General features: G+C 48.8%; 1 protein-coding gene across 4 annotated transcripts in view; it reads right to left on the reverse strand.

Annotated features, from left to right (window-relative positions):
* Positions 1 to 534: 534 nt before the first annotated feature.
* micall1a (MICAL-like 1a) overlaps positions 535 to 17344 on the reverse strand; it is a 96661-nt gene continuing 79851 nt past the window's right edge. For all 4 annotated transcript variants that reach the window (XM_070861543.1, XM_070861542.1, XM_070861541.1 and 1 more), the window contains exon 16: positions 535 to 4231. In XM_070861543.1, coding sequence (XP_070717644.1) covers positions 4107 to 4231 — 125 coding nt within the window. In that variant the 3' untranslated portion in view covers positions 535 to 4106. The remainder of the gene's footprint in view (positions 4232 to 17344) is intronic.

Here is a 17344-nt window from a genome sequence, read left to right on the forward strand (position 1 = left end):
CGCGGACACGATGGGCTGAAATGACCTCCTTCTGCACTGTAGGTTTCTATGTTTTACTACATTAAAGGTGCTATATAAATACAAGTTGTTGTTGTGAAAGGTTTCTTAACCTTAACTCCAAAATAGATTGATTAGCAGACGAGTTACCATGACAGGGCAGACAGTGTGATGTGGCAAATGCTCTCTGCTGGTCCATCTAGCCAGGAAGGCTCCAGCTGATCACCTGTGTAACATCACTGCCCCTGGGCTTGATCAGGACTCTTTGAACTCAGTAGACACTGAAAACTTTTACTAAACAAACCTCGATCCTCCTCGACAAACTTGATTTAATTTTGACAGTGACTGCAGTGATTAAGAACAATTGCGAACATAGGGCCATTCCAAGAACAGCCACCAGATGGCAGGTGACATAACTCTTAAAGGAGAAAGTTTCCCTCCTGCGCACCAACCATTCCCAGGATATGTGGCGTAAAACTAATGAGTAACATGCAGATGGATTCTCAACCACCACTTCCGTCCATAAATCAGGCACACTTGGACAACTTTCCATTTTATTGGTTCCAATTTTACCCATTTTGTTAGCAGAATAATATAGCTTTAGAACAGTGCTTGTGTGTTTCAATAAATATTATATACAAATAGGTAAGGTAGAACAACAGCGAAAGAAAAGACCTGAAACTGCAAAACCGCCCAATCCAACCGATGAAAGCAATACTATAACAAATTCTAATAGGAAGAAATGGCACCATTATTCCCGAAGAATAAGTACAAAAACGGCTTTAAACAACAGATTTGACAATAAATTGAATTAAGGCTTTTTTGGCAGCTGTTCCTGTATGTTAGATAGAAATATAATGACTGCTAAGAACCTACAAAATCTCAACAGACAAATTGTGTTAATCAGGGTAAGAGTGCATATACCATTTGCTCAGTCCCATATCCAGACCACAGTACAGCATGGGTTTCTCTCATCCAATCTTCAGAAGCTAAGAGTTACATTTCAAAACACAAATCTAAAAGTCCCTGAAAAAGTCTGGCTGATGTGAGAATCCAAACTGACATCGTGTTGCTTGGTGGTGTGATGTGTTCATGTGCAGACGCCCTTTCACAAGACAAAACTGAAAGTTACTCCCTTAACTGATGGTGTGAAGACAATTACTGCGCCCTGGGCATGCTGAATTGGGAGTAGCTCCAATGGAAGGCCGGCATGGGCTGTGAGTGAGTGCCCAGCGCACAACATGATGGCACACTAACGGTGCTGATCGTGGTCAAGGGGCACGGCGAATGCTGGCAGGTTGAGTACAGATGGCGACCATCCGATTTCAGTTTGAACCTTGTGTAAATGAACAGCACAGTGCATGCTGGGACTCTAGCGGCTAATTAAAGTGCAATATTATCAGGAACATGAATATGTGACCCTCATTACAGACCATGACTGAAAGCACACGGGCATCTGCCAGTGTCTCTGGTTGTACACCCACGTGATGTGTCTCAACCCGCAACATATATGCACGAGCGTATACAAGTTATGGGCGCACTCATGACATGTATACGCATACATGTACATTGCGTTATGTACGCAAGCGCATGTGTGTACAAAAACTGCTGCAGTTTTCAGATGTCTGTCCTAGTGTTACACAGCAGTGCAGGAATCCCAGTGGTAATTCACTGCTTCCACCATCAGTCAGTGCAGAGTGGAAGGCCTCACTTCTGAAAGGCCAACGCAGAAATGAGAATATTTGGAAGATTGCAGTAGAATCGAGCTTATTCTGCCATGTTCCAGTTGTGAAGTTTCACAAACTGGAGGTTTGTAGCATTTTCACTGCAGAGAGACGCGCCTGAGGGAAATTGATAGGCAAAGAATGGGACTGAGGAGCACAGCCCTGTAGCTTCTATATACAAAGACTCTCTGTATACCCCGTTTCATTTCCAACAATGGATCTGGATTATTTGTAAGAAGCAAAGTTAGTGACCTGAAATTAAAAGGGAAGTGTTCCAGTCAACAATTTGCTCAGGACTCGAACACGTTGATCCCCAGTGCCGGACAGGGTCAGCACTATGTCTGAACACATTGATCCTCAGTGCTGGACAGGGTCAGCACTATGTCGGAACATGTTGATCCCCAGTGCCGGACAGGGTCAGCACTATGTCGGAACATGTTGATCCCCAGTGCCGGACAGAGTCAGCACTATGTCTGAACACGTTGATCCCCAGTGCCAGACAGGGTCAGTACTATGTCTGAACACGTTGATCCCCAGTGCCGGATAGGGTCAGCACCATGTCTGAACATGTTGGTTCCCAGTGCCGGACAGGGTCAGTACCATGTCGGAACACGTTGATCCCCAGTGCCGGACAGGGTCAGTACCATGTCGGAACATGTTGGTCCCCAGTGCCAGACAGGGTCAGCACTATGTCGGAACATGTTGATCCCCAGTGCCGGACAGGGTCAGCACCATGTCTGAGCAAAGACCCGACGACAGAGTCCATGGGACACGGTGATCCCAGACAGCAAAAAGCTGCAAATACCCACAAGTGAACCAGACACTGAGTGGGCCGTCAATCCATGTCAAGCGAGACAGGTGAACATCTCAGGCTCCAGCCCTCCTGCTGTTCCCCTCCCCCCTTCTGATTCTATCACTGTGCTTGTTCATCATTTCAGTTGTGAAGGGCTGCTCCCCACTGAAGCTGACTGACCTGCTGTTACAGCAATGTTTTAAGTTCTGTTTATCATAAACGGTTGCTTATCATTGTGCGGGCAGGGGAAGGGACGGGGTCAGAGTAACAGTTTCACACACAGCGGGTGGGCACACTGGGCTTGGGCCGTGTAGTTTGGTTTGTCGAGGGGTCGATCAGCAAAGGGCAGAAATCACACGATGATCTACACAGGCTATCTGAGCACAGAGCACTGATGGCCAAATCAAACGGCAACAAATGGCATTCAGCTCCAGCAGTGGGGCAGTGTGGGGGAGAAATCATTGAAATGGGTCTTGACATTGGTTCTAAGCTCACCCTTTTGCTGGGGGTCTAGCTTACATTCTGGGGCTGTTCCCCCACACACCCACAGTGCCTAGCGCACTGTTCCCCCACAGTGCTATGGAGTGTCGGGATGCCTGGCACACCACGCTGGTGCGTCACTGCTAAGTTACTGCTTCTTGGAGCGGAGGTGCGGCGGCTCGGGAGCAGCGTGGAGGCCCCAACCTGCATGAGAACACCAGTGGCAGGTCGGGGCCATAAAAGGAGCAGAGATGCGTCTTGTTTAACCCTTGCCACTGGACCAAGACCTAGCTCTGTCAAGCCCGTGTGGTGGCTGGTGTGCAATGGCCACCTCACGTTAAAAAAACCCACGCACAGGCATCTTCCACCCTTCAGGATGTAGTTTGGGATCCGGAATATTCGGTCCTTCATTGAAACACCTGTGAACTCGTCCTTTTTTTGGTGTGGAAGCAAGTCATCCTCGCTTCGAGGGATCGCCTATGATGATGATGACTGCTCTTGGACACGTGGCTAGCCTCTTCGAAAACTTTCAATTGATAAAGATTTAGAATTTCTTGAGGTGACAGATTAATCGGCACAAACGGTGCCACAAAATAAGCAGCGCCTGCACACAGAGAAAAAGGTGGAAAATTGTGAATCAGTTGTGTGTTGTCAGGAATGTGTGTGGCAGGAAACCGGCAGATCTTCACACACTAAAAACCAAACTCCAGGGCACTTGGCAAGAGAGAGCCAGGCGTGTCCTGAAACTACCCAACAGCGAACAAGCAGTTAGTCCGACACGAGAACTCAACCCTGCACAGCACCGCCCCGAGGGGAAGTTCCAACTTTCGCCCGAGAAAGGAGAGAGTTCACCGGTAACGTTAAACCACGCTAAGCACAAATAATACAGGACTGGAGTGGCTTCTATTGCACATACAATAAGGATATATAGTGAGTAACCTCAGCCAGCACCATGTTGGAGCTCCCCAACGTCAGTATCAGATTCGGATCCTCTTCCCATGAAGCAATCAGCAGACGATGAGTCCCAACACATGCTGTGTGCCCGTCTGTGCCAACTTCGCCCCGCTGGTGTGGCACTGGCAGCGTGCCATTCATCGCCGCACCGCCAACAATCACAAATTCTTCCCCTTGGCATTTTTCGACTTTCCCTCTGGCTTGTTGCCAAGAAACTTAAGCATCTTGCTCGGTTTGAATTTTGTCTTTTTCTTTATTTCGCTGTTGGGATCTTTATGGAAATCTATTTAAAATAAAACGATGAATTGATCATCTTTCTGAAGTATGCAAATGTATTGACATGGCAGGGCCTGGGCCCACACACAGAGGCAGGGGGCCCACATGCAGACCTGTAACCTGCTGGAGGGGTAGAGCGCTGATACCACCAACTTGCATTTATATAGCACCTTTAAAGTAGTAAAATGCCCAAGGTGTTTCAAAGAAGTGATTATCAAACAAAATTTGACACCGAGCCACGTAAGTAAATATTAGGACGTGACCCAAAGCTTGGTCAAAGATAGGATTTGAAGAGCATTTTAAAGGAGGAGAGGCAGAGAGGTTTAGGGAGGGAATTTCAGAGATTAGGGCAGTGGTGGGCTGTACCTGGCCCACCAATGTATTCAGTCCGGCCCACCCAGGGCTGGCTTTGAGGCAGAACGTCCAGTGCACCTGACCCGAGTGTGACCCCGCCCCACGTGATGTCAGGAGGCTGGCCATTGTCTCCGAGCCAGCAAGGGAGTCCAGCAATGGGCGAAGATACGGAGTACGGAGGCTGAGGTGGACAGAAGGGAGTCGCCAATTGGCCCACGGCCCCCTGGGTGAGGACCTTTTACTGATGGCAGCATGGCCCCATAACCGGTGGGGAGCGGTGAGTGTAACCGTGGGGAGGGCACAGGCCAATCCACCCCCACCACGTCCCCCAGACCAGACCCGTACCACCACCCCGCCCCCCTCCCCAGACCAGGCCCGTCCATTCCCCCAGACTAGCCCTTTCCTAACCCTGGCCCACCCACCACGCCCCCCCCAAACTCTTCCCCTGCCCCCAATCTCCAGGCCAGCTCCATTTCCCACCCCCACAGACCAGCCCTGTCCCCCTTCCCCACCTCCGTTCCCCTCACCCCCATTGCCCCCTGTTCCCCTCACCCCCACTGCCCCCCGTTCCCCTCATCCCCACTGTCCCCCGTTCCCCTCATCCCCACTGTCCCCGTTCCCCTCACCCCCACTGCCCCCCGTTCCCCTCACCCCCACTGCCCCCGTTCCCCTCACCGCCCCGTTCCCCTCGCCCCCACTCCCCTCCCGTTCCCCTCGCCCCCACTCCCCCCCGCCCCCACTCCCCCCCGTTCCCCCGTTCCCCTCAGTTCCCCTCACCCCCACTGCCCCCCCATTCCCCTCATCCCCACTGTCCCCGTTCCCCTCACCCCTCACCCCCACTGCCCCCTGTTCCCCTCACCCCCACTGCTCCCGTTCCCCTCACCGCCCCCGTTCCCCTCACCACCCCCATTCCCCTCGCCCCCACTCCCCTCCCATTCCCCTCACCCCCACTCCCCCCCGTTCCCCTCGCCCCCACTCCCCCACTCCCCCCCGTTCCCCTCACTTCCACTCCCCCCCGTTCCCCTCACCCCCCCCCCCCCGTTCCCCTCACCCCACCCCCACTCTCCCCCGTTCCCCTCACCCCCACCCCCACTCCCACCCGTTCCCCTCACCCCCACCCCCACTCCCACCCGTTCCCCTCACCCCCACTCCCCCCCCGTTCCCCTCACCCCCACTCCCCCCCCGTTCCCCTCACCCACACTCCCCCCCGTTCCCCTCACCCCCACTCCCCCCCGTTCCCCTCACCCCCACTCCCCTCCGTTCCCTCACCCCCACCCCCAACCCCTGTTCCCCTCACCCCTCCCCCCCAGACCAGACCTGCCCTCCCCTCCACACACCCCCAGTCCCTCTCAGACCAGCCCCATTTCCCCGCAACCCCAAATCAGCCCAGGCCCAACCCCCAGTGATGGGTGACTGATGGAAGATACTGGTTAACCAGTTATTAACTACCACCTAACTAATTAATGTAAAACTGATTTGTGTTTACTAATTAGGATTTAAATGTTTTCATTTATTTAGTTAACACTATTTATATTTATTGATAATTAGTAAATGAGTTAACATTCACTAACTTAACACCCTCTGCTTGTGAGGCAATTGGTGTGCACTGTAATGGCGCATGCAGCTTCACGGGAAGATTGGTGTACAGATCTCAACAGCTCACCAAAACTTGGTAAGTGGTCCTCCAGCCCAAATAATTGCCTACCCCTGGCTTAGGGCCTGGGCAGCTGAAGGCATGGCTGCCAATGGTGGAGCGATGAAAATCTGGGATGCACAAAAGGCTGGAATTGGAGGAGCACAGAGCTCAACCGAGGGCCAATGTAGGTCAGCGAGCAAGGGGTGATGGGCGCCTGGTACATATGGCCTCACTGAGGAGAGGCAGAGCACGGACCAGTACACAATGTCTGCCTCCGGAGCAATCTGTCACATTTCTGCAAGCACACTCCCAGTATTAAAATCACCGGTAAAACATTACGAGACAGACGCGTGAGTCATGTATGGAAGACAATCCCATTTCCCTGCCCTTTCCTTTATAATCTTCCTTTGTGTATCCTTATCCAATTCCCTTTTAAATGATGTCCAGTCACTGCCTTGTGGTAAAACATTCCCTGTTCCAATAAACCCCAGTGTTAAAACATTCTTTCCAACTTGCCCTTTCATTCTCCGAGTGATTTCTATTCAACCTCGGGATGTGGGCATCGCTGGTAAGGCCAACATTTATTGCCCATCCTTAATTGCCCCTTGAATTGAGTGGCTTGTGAGGACACTTCAGAGACCTTTTACAGTCAACCACAGTGCTGTGGGTCTGGATGGCAGATTTCGTTCCCGAAAAGACATCAGTGAACATAAGAAGTAGGAGCAGGAATCAGCCATTTGGTCCCTCGAGCGTGCTCCGCCATTCAATAAGATCATGGCGGATCAGATTCTGGCCTCAACTCCACTTCCCTGCCTGCTCCCCTTGACGCCCTAATCATTCAAAAATCTGTCTATCTTCATCTTAAATATATTCAATGACCCAGCCTCCACAGCTCTCTGGGGCAGAGCATTCCTAAGATTTAGGACCCTCAGAGAAGAAATTCCTCTTCATTTCTATTTTAAATGGACGACCCCTTATTCTGAAACTATGCCCCCCGAATCTTATATGTTTCAATAATGTAAGGTTGCAAAGATATTTGGCTCAGGGCACAGGAAGATGCCAGGGTCTGGAGACTAAATCTTGAAGCACAGGAAGAGGCGACAGCCAACTACAGTTTTGAATCAATGAAGGACATTGATGCTGGACATTGGAATGTTTTAAAGCTTTTCTATGACTATGAAAAGGAGCATTCATGGAATAAATAATAATCTGTAATAAGTTAGTGAGCCATGGACACGAGAAATGTTACACTGAGCACCCACAGGAAAAAGCGACAGAGTGGACGGTTAGTAGTAACCATAAAAGGTGGAGAGAGAAGGCGATGCGCCTAATGTGCCGACAGAAGCAAACACAGCTTCTCAGGGGAAAGGTGAGACAGCTGGATGACAAAGACCGTGAACTGGAAAGCAACATCAGTGATAAGGATGCCGGAGTAGAGTGACTGCCAAAAGATTTAAGTGAGGAAAGGCAGGAGCAAAAAGTGGAGGAAATGGCACGGAACAATCGAGAATACTTGCAGTGTCAGGTGACCAAGTGCATGAGGCAGCGGCAGACTTGCTGCGAACAAAGAGAAAGAAATCTAGAAAGAGGCAAAGAAGCGCAGGACCGATTAAGGAATATAAAAATAGCGTACAAAGTAGCTCAGAAACAGGGTCACGAGGGGGCAGATCACAGGCTTTGTAGGGAAAGGATCCGTCAGTTAACCTCAGAGCTAAACGGGGCCAAAGGGATGGTTTGTCTCATGGCGCCTGGAGCAGTTGGGGAAGACTGGGATCTAGAGGGGAAGGAATCAGACGATGGGCCCCAGTATAGCGAGCATCGGCCAGCTCCCAAGGCACCAGGACCACCACCCCCGCCCCCGAGACCGATGTATTCCCTGCGACAGCAGAAGTTTGGTCCACCTGCATAAGGCGGTGATCCGGTGATTATGTGCTCCCGTTTACGCTACTTCAGCTGCAGGAAATGCTGACGGGTGGGGGGGGTTTAAACTGAAGCAGGGACTGGACGCCTCCGTTCATTTTGTCAACCTGGAGCAGATAGGGGGCATTAATAACTGCAACGAGATGAGGAAGTTGATACCGCTGTTCGTGGATGGGAAGCTAGATAAGTTTGTCGGCAGCCACTAAGTTAGGGGAAGGAACCATGCAGGGCTTCAAAGAGGACATTTTGATAGCTTTAGGGCACAGCCAAGGTAGTCCCGCTCTGGCAGGTAGAGGAGACTAAACAGCAAGTAGGCAAGTGGCCAGATACCTTTGCAGATAGGCTATGGCCAATTTACTTGAGGGCCACTGGAGGGAATCTAGTACATGCAGACTTACCAGGGGCTCCCAGAAATCATTGGCTGAGAACCAGTGTCCAACAGTTTGCTGCGAATCTGGACAAGGTCCAAGTCATGGTTTGACCCAGCGGGTCTCCACAATACGTAGTTGGGTGTGTTGAGAAAGCTGACTCTAGCTTTCAAGTCAGGACAAGGGGAAGGGGAGAAACACAGGGGGAGGGTGCACGGAGTGAGGGGGAAGGTGCACGGAGTGAGGGGGAAGGTGCACGGAGTGAGGGGGAAGGTGCACGGAGTGAGGGGGAATGGAGACAGGAGGGAAGTAATGCGGGTAGATCCTAAGCGTGTTTTGTGGGAAGTTGGGGCACTGGAGTAGGGAGTGTAAGCTCCTGAAAGGGGGAAAATCAGGGGACGAGGGTCCCAAGGTCGAGACGAACCAAGGGAAGGTAGAAGACGACCCAGTGATGATCCTAGAGGCTGCATTACGGCAGGTTATGGGCAAGGATGAAGGAAAACTGGACGTTGCTGTGGGTGACAGAGGACCCAGTGTGTCTGTACCCCCACTGTGACACTGAGCCCAACCAGAGTACCTGTGTCTGCTCATCTACGATGAATGGGGCAGACCATGCGTAGATGTTAAAGTGGAGACCGTGAGGGGAAGTTATTTGCTAGATACAGGAGCCTCTAGTACGGTGGTCCACTCACCGAATCCGACTACTTCCCCATGGTCGGGCGGGGTCCCATTTACACTGGCAGGCTTTACGGGTAATGAGCAGACTGAGGCGGTGTCGACAACTTTAACTTTAGAATTAGGACCCAACGCAACTAAGTGGGAGTGCATTTTGATGAAGTGGGAACAGCCCGGTTCGGGAGTTCTCGGGGCCGACTACATGTTGGCACACCACGCCATAGTGGATATGAAAAACAACTGTCTATGAGGGGCAGTAGATGCAGGTTGGACAGGCGAGATTGTAGTGGTTGCCAGGGACAGTAAAGATAAAGGCAGCACCTGCACGATGAAGCCGAAAGGGAGCTATGACCTGAAACGATTAGTCGATAGAGTCCCGGCAGGTATCAAGGGCACGTACGGGAGAATATAGACGCGTTTGCCATGCACAAACATGATTGCAGGGGCGGGTGACCGGGGTAGAGGTGAAGGTAGATGTCACGGCCCCAGAAACAGTATCATTTTCCCGGGAAGCAGAAAGAGATTTGAAAATGGTTATAAATTCCCTGGTGGAGCAAGATATATTAAGAACGATAACTACCCATGTGAATTCACCCCTGTGGCCGGTAAAGAAGCCCGATAACTCGGAGGGCCATGGTAGATTACCGAGTCCTGAATAAAAATATTCCAGCCTGTGCACCCACAGTAGCAGCAGCGGCAGATCTGATCGAGTATCCCGCAGCCGCAACAACTTTTACCATGCTGGATATTTCAACCCGGTTTTGCTGCATCCCAGAGACGGGAGGACCAGCATAAATTCGCCTTTACCTTTAAAAGACAGCAGTACACGTGGACGTGTCTTCCACAAGGGTTTCACAACCGTCCCTCAATTTTCCACCAAAGCATGGCCGAGGCACTAAAAGGCTTTAGTCAGCCTGACCCAACATGTGGACAATCTGTTATTATTCTCCGAAAGTGCGGAGGATCACGGGCCATTAATTGGGTTTGTTAAAAGAAGCAGGTTTCAAAGGAAATCGGAAGAAAGCCCAAGTTGGACAAGGGGAGCTGCAGTTTCTAGCTTTGACCATTAGCACAGGAGAGCCAAAAGAAATGGAGTTAAAAGAAAGGAGTCCAGGAACTACCCGTTCCAAAGGACGTTTCAAGGGTAAGGTCTTTCCTGGATATAACAGGTTACTACAGGGAGTTTATCGAAGGATATGCAGCCACGGCAGCTCCTTTGCTAAGGCTTCTTAGGAAGGGAGTACAATGGGAATGGAATGAGAATTGTCAGGAAACTTTCATTCGGTTAAAAGAGGACGGCACCAGCATTGGGAGCAATAAATGGGGACCAGGACTTTTGCTTGGAGGTAGTGGCTAGCGGGGACAGTTTAAGTGCGGTGTTATTCCAGGAGCGACACATCAGGTTGACTACACCACCCGGGTTCTCACAGAGGTGGAAAAGAGCTTTTCTAATTGTGAGTGGCATCTGCTAGCAACTTTTTGCGCAGTCAAACATTTTCGGTTGTTCACAGGGTTACCTACAGTGACCCTATTGACCCGACACAATGTTACTGGACGGTAGAATGAAGGATGGGACAGTGAGCAGTAACAGGATTGCTCGTTGGACATTGTTGCTTTATCAGCTAAAGGTGGAGAGGCTCGGGGAACCCAAGCTAGCCCCCAATCTGGTTTATCCGGGGGCGGCTCACGTGAAAGGAGTGTGGAACACCCGACAGGTAGAGACATTTACGTGGACGGGTCTAGTTCAGTGACAAACGGAGAAAGAAAGACAGGTTGCGGGATTTACGATCCAGAGGCAGGGATAGAGGCGGCCATAAAGCTCCCCAGCCGTAACGTATGTGGTCACACACCCAAGGGAATTCCCAACCCCCTATATATGCTGGGACTTTAGGTTCACTTGCAACTCCTGCACAGTATTTAGCGATATGGGCTAGGCAAGGGTTCAAGTCATCAGACGGTAAGCCATTGGTGATGGCCCCTCTGTTAAAAGTCATTCTAGACATCACGGGTAGTAACCTTTAACAAAAGGTTAAAGCGCATTCCCAGACAGCCCAAATGGGAAGGGAGTCAGAAGGCTGATTGACTGGCCAAAGCGGGGACAGGGGAAGGGATACCTTGGGACCCGTACCGATATGGACAGATCATAGCTGCAAAGGGAAAAGAGGGACCCAAGGAGATACAATTGCCACCCGATTTAAAACGAGCTCAGCTGCAAGATGCAGATCTTAAAATGGTGATTAGGGATAAGGTCGGAGGGAAGCCTGTGAAGGGACCTTTCAGAGCTGCAGACATAACAGTGAAACAGGGAATGTTATTCAAGGCGAATAGATGGCTCGTGCCTGTGTAGTGCAGGGAGGAGTTGTTACAGCTAGCTCATCGAGGTCCGGATATCCAAAACCAGAAACGACTTGGAATAAAGTGGAAGTTGTGGGATAGTGTCCCCAGCTCGGGGAAGATGTAAGGGATTATTGTTGACCCCTCTGCCAAGGGAAATTTGCCCATCCTATCCACGATATCCAGGCCCCTCATAATTTTATGCACCTCAATGAGGTCTCCCCTCAGCCTTCGCTGTTCCAAGGAAAACAAACCCAGCCTATCCAATCTGTCCTCATAGCTAAGATTCTCCACTCCCGGCAACATCCTCGTAAATCTCCGCTGCACCCTCTCGAGTGCAATCACATCCTTCCTGTAATGCGGTGGCCAGAACTGCATGCAGTACTCCAGCTGTGGTCTAACCCACAGTTCAAGCATAACCCCCACTGCTCGTATATTCTATGCCTCGGCCAATAAAGGCAAGCATTCCGTATGCCTTCTTAATCACCTTATCCACCTGGCCTGCTATCTTCAGGAATCTGTGGACATGCACTCCAAGGTCGCTTTGTTGCTCTACACTTCTCAGTGTCCTACCATTTAATATTTATTCCCTTGCCTTGTTAGCCCTCCCCAAATGTATTACCTCACACTTCTCCGGATTGAATTCCATTTGCCACTGTTCTGCCCACCTGATCAGTACATTGATATCTTCCTGCTGTCTTCAGCTTTCTTCTTCATTATGAATCACACAGATGATTTTAATATCATCTGCAAACCTCTTAATCATGCCCCCTATATTCAGGTCTAGATCATTGATGTATATCACAAAAAGCAAGGGACCCAGCACTGAGCCCTGCGGAACCCCACTGGAAACATCCTTCCAGTCACAAAAACACACATCAACCATTACCCTTTGCTTCCTGTCTCTGAGCCAATTTTGGATCCAACTTGCCACTTTGCCTTGGATCCCATGGGTTTTACTTTTGTGACCAGTCTGCCATGTGGGACCTTATCAAAAGCCTTGCTAAAATCCATATATACATCATACGCTTTGCTCTCATCGACTCTCCTGGTTACCTCCTCGAAAAATTCAATCAAGTTAGTCAGATACGACCTTCCCTTAACAAATCCGTGCTGACTACCCTTGATTAATCTGTGTCTTTCTAAATGGAAATTTATCCTGTCCTTCAGGATTTTTTCCAATAATTTTCCCACCCGAGGTCAGGCTGACTGGCCTGTAATTATTCGGTCTATATCTTTCTCCCTTTTTAAACAAAGGTACCACATCAGCAGTTCTCCAGTCCTCTGGCACCACACGTGAAGCCAGAGAGGATTGGAAAATGATGGTCAGAGCCTCTGCTATTTCCTCTTTTGCTTCACTTAACAGCCTGGGATACATTTCATTGGGCCTGGTTACTCATCCATTTTCAAAGGTGCTAAAGCCCTTAATACTACCTTTCATTGTTTATTTCATCTAATATTTCACACTCCTCCTCCTCGATAACACGGGCCGAAATGGCCTCCTTCCGTGCTGTAAATTTCTATGATTCTATGATTTTGAAAACCTCAATTCGATCTTATTTAACCACCTTTATTCCAGAAGAAAAAGCACCCCAGTTTCTCACAACTATAACCACTCAACACTGACATGATTTTGGTGAATTTTTGCTGTGTCCTTTCCATGACTTGAATCTCCTCCCAAAACAGGGAGCCCAGAATTGCTCCGGCTGAGGTCTCAGTGATGTGCTGCACAGATTCACCATAAAACTCCAAATCCCCTTTAACAGAAATGTTTTGGATTTGATTTCAAGGGCAAAGTTGTCAGATGTTGAAGTTACATTGTAGGGAATGTAGCTGCAGAGATCGGGAGGGGTTACAGTGGTGGGTACCAGGTGTGTGATAGAGAATACAAACAGGCTGCAAAGTTGAGAAAACACAGACCCCTGCCTACGTGAGAATTAGTACATTGCATTGAGCTATAACTCACGCTTGACATTTCAGGACTTTTGGCAGTGAGCCAATTATGGGCTAACAATTGAGCCAGTAAGGTCAAAGGGGGCGAGGTCACGATTGTAAATTGATCCAGGATAAGTACAGCCATTTTTTACCATGTGTTTCAGAAGGACAAAGGACCTGGCATAAAGCAGCAAGTTTGTTGTAGCTGCCAGAATAAAGTTATGTTAAACTATCACCGGAGTTCGCATCTCATTGAAAATTAAGAGATCTAACAATTTTGGCATCACGAACAGGATCGCTGAGGGAAGAAACTGAATTTTGGATATCGGACCTACACACTCCTCTTAAGGACATAAGGACTCCTCTTTATAAAAGTTCTCGGTCAATCGTCTAAATTCACCTCCCCTTCTACTTGATTCCGAAAGCCTCCGGTTTGCGAACCCTCCTGTTGGTAATCGGCTCGAGGTCCCATAGACGTCTAAACTTCGGCGGTGTGTTAGTTAATTCATCACCGACCCACTGTTCGGCTGGAAAGCCTACGACTCGAGACCCCAGTAAAGAAATCAGTACTATGGCATCAGAAGATAAGAGCAAAGAATTGCCTACAACTGTTGAAGGCGGGCGGGCACCACCTGAGGTTTTGATAGACGAAATCCTCGAACAGTTGAAAGAATACATAGAGCAACAATTCAGCTTATCTAAAACCTGTATCAAGATTGAACAAAAGTATGGAACCTCCAAAGGACAATGGTCCTTGGACGAGATCAAGAGAGTCTGGGGAAAAACGACCCGTATGAAAAATAAAGAACGAACCAGATGGTCCCTAGTCGTTATGGGACAGATCCGAAAGCGGAATGAAATTATAACGCGTTCCCAACATGATAGGGACCCAACCAGTACAAAGAACCAATTGCAATCGGTTTGTGAACAAATGGGACAGAATAAGCTTGAACTTGAAAAGCTGGAAGCGGAAGTTAAAGATCTTAAAGGTGAAATTAAAGAATGGAAAAAATCATTAGGTCAAGAGACAGTAATAGGAAAAGGAAAATGTATCGGTCAATTCCCAGGGTATCCATGTTTGGATAAATTAAAAGCGCAAACCCGAAGACACGACCAAGGAATAGATACTGATTCTCAGTCCTCCGACGATACAGGGTCGGAGGATGAAGAATTAGGGGTGCGTTTTGCCCCGTTTAAAAAAAAGACGAGTTGCAGGCAAATCAGAAGAGACTGTGGATGAGAGTGGAACCAAAAAAACGAAGAAAAGGGTGTATGCAGAATATTTATTTCATGATCCGGCAGACCCAGAGAAAATTGATAAATGGTCCAAGGAGTTGCCCAATCCAAAGAAAGGGGGAGTGAAAACGTGGGACCAATTGGACCGCTTAAGAAATATATATCAACTTCATCCCTGGGACGGAGTGCAAATTTTGAACATAATGGTGCCAAAAACACAAGGAAGAAAATTATACGACAAGGTAGAAGAAGCTTTGGGGCAGGATGAGCAAGAATTAGACGCAGGGTGGGATGCAATTAGACACTGACTGCAAGCCTTCAGTCCAGCTAAGACAGACTGGGGAAAAATTGCAGCCTGCCAACAGAAAGGAACAGAGGAGGTCCTGGAGTATGACGAGCGGTTTAGATGCACGTGGCTAGAACATTCGGGTATGAATAATACGGATGAGGAAATGGATGAACAAGTGTTTGGACCCATGAAAGCAGCTTTCGTGGCAGCTCGAAAGCCAGAACTGTCCAAAATGCTTCAGGTAGTGTTACCGGACTGGGAAGGTAGAGGAACTACCTTTGCAGCGTTAGTGGAGCGATGTAACCAATTAGACAGGGATATGGGAGCTAAAGTCCGAGCTGTGCAGGCTATGGGATGGAAATCCCAGGATTCCGATAAACAGTCATTCGGAAAATTACCGGGAAAATGTCATTATTGTGGGAAAGGAGGTCACTGGGCCAAGACGTGCAGGGCGAAACAGCACGATCACGGCCGGGGAAGAGGACGCATCCAGGGATACAATTCAGCCAACAAACCAGGCTTGTCACAAAATAACGACCTCATAGAAGCATTTAAGCGACTGACAATACAACAACAGAAAGAGTTACTTGGGATAGCAAAAAATGATTAGAGCCCGCCTGGCCCCCCTCCTCGCACGATTACAACAGAGGGGAGATGGGCTATATATAACTGTGAGGGTGGGCAATAAGGATGTGGACTGTCTTTTAGACACAGGGGCAGAATTATCATGCTTACCCCTACAATATGGAGACTTTTTGCCGTTGGATGGTAGGGCACGTACAGCCTATGGAGTTGGGGGCCATAAAATGGAAATTAAAAGGACAACACCGGTACTTATAGAGCTGGGTCCACATGAACTAACCACGCCGGTCTGGATAGGCCCAGTAGATCAACCTCTTTTGGGAATGGACGTTCTAATCCAAGTAGATTCATCGTTTTATTTTGAGGATGGTCGGGTGACATGGTCAATTAGAACTTTGAAGAAAGAAGAATTGAAGGAACACCCGATATGGGCTAAAGATAAGAACGATTGTGGCCTACTCCAGATGGAGCCTGCGTCATTTACCGGGACCAAGCCTCCATGCACTAAACAGTATCCCATCAGTCCAACTGCCATCACGGGAATCTTACCGGTTATTCAGCAATTGGAGAAACAAGGGGTGCTTATTAAAATGCATAGCCCCGTGTGGCCGGGACAGAAATCTAATGAAACTTGCCATTTGACTGTCAATTATAGGAAAGCTAACCAGTGTATTGATCAAAAAGCTCCTTTGGTTGCAGATTCCTCCACCATTTTTAATGCCCTCAAACCGGAACATAAATATTTCTCGGTTATAGATATGGCCAACGGATTTTGGTCGGTGCCACTGGCACCGGAGGTTCGACAGTGGTTTGCTTTCACGGTCCAAGGACAACAGTATACTTGGACCCGGTTACCGCAGGGTTTCCACAACAGCCCTACGGTATTCCACATGGCTTTACAAAGCCATTTGCGAAAATTACCTCCCGTCATCCAATATGTAGACAATATCTTGCTAGCTTCAAACACGGAAGAACAGCATGAACAAGATCTACGAGCTCTGCTGGACCACCTTTGGCTGAAAGGACATAAAGCCAGCATCGACAAAGCACAAATATCCCAAGAAGAGGTTGTATACCTGGGACAAAAAATTTCACAAGGAAAGAGAGAACTTACCCAAGATAGAACTGCAGCCATTCGGGCTGCTAAAAAACCCACCACTATTCAGGAACGAAGGTCCTTTTTGGGATTGTGTAACTTTAACAGAAATTGGATTGACTCCTTCACACAGCTTGCTCAGCCATTGAATGATATCTTAAAGGGGAAACGTGCCTCTAAAGAAGCCATCACCAAGAAGGAACACCATGGCCCCAGGCACTACCAACAGTACTATGTAGCATTAGGGCAACCCCAAACAGAACTACAGGTCTAAGCCCGTTTGAAATTATAACAGGAAGACCCATGTCGCTGCCAGGAACTATTGATTTACGGAAAGCTGATGTTCACTTAATGAGTGACACTCCGTTATCATACTATCAGGACCTAACCAATGCTATTAGTTCTGTTTCCCGACAGGTATCAGCAGCTTGGGGTAATCCACCCGAAGGAGGACACGACATAATCCCGGGAGTCTGGGTTTATGTGAAAAAGTTACAAAAATAACTTTTGGGTGTCAAGTGGGAGGGACCTTACCAAGTGTTATTGACCACCCAGGCTACTGTTAAAGTCCAAGGAAAGAAAGCCTGGATCCACGCCTCACACGTTAAACGAGCACCCGTAACTGAAGTTGAAATCTGATAAGGACAATTATTTTTTGCCAAAATGTATAAATTTACTGTACTACTGACTGCAGT

The sequence above is a fragment of the Pristiophorus japonicus genome, chromosome 19 (assembly GCF_044704955.1).
Source record: "Pristiophorus japonicus isolate sPriJap1 chromosome 19, sPriJap1.hap1, whole genome shotgun sequence".
NCBI lineage: Eukaryota > Metazoa > Chordata > Chondrichthyes > Pristiophoridae > Pristiophorus > Pristiophorus japonicus.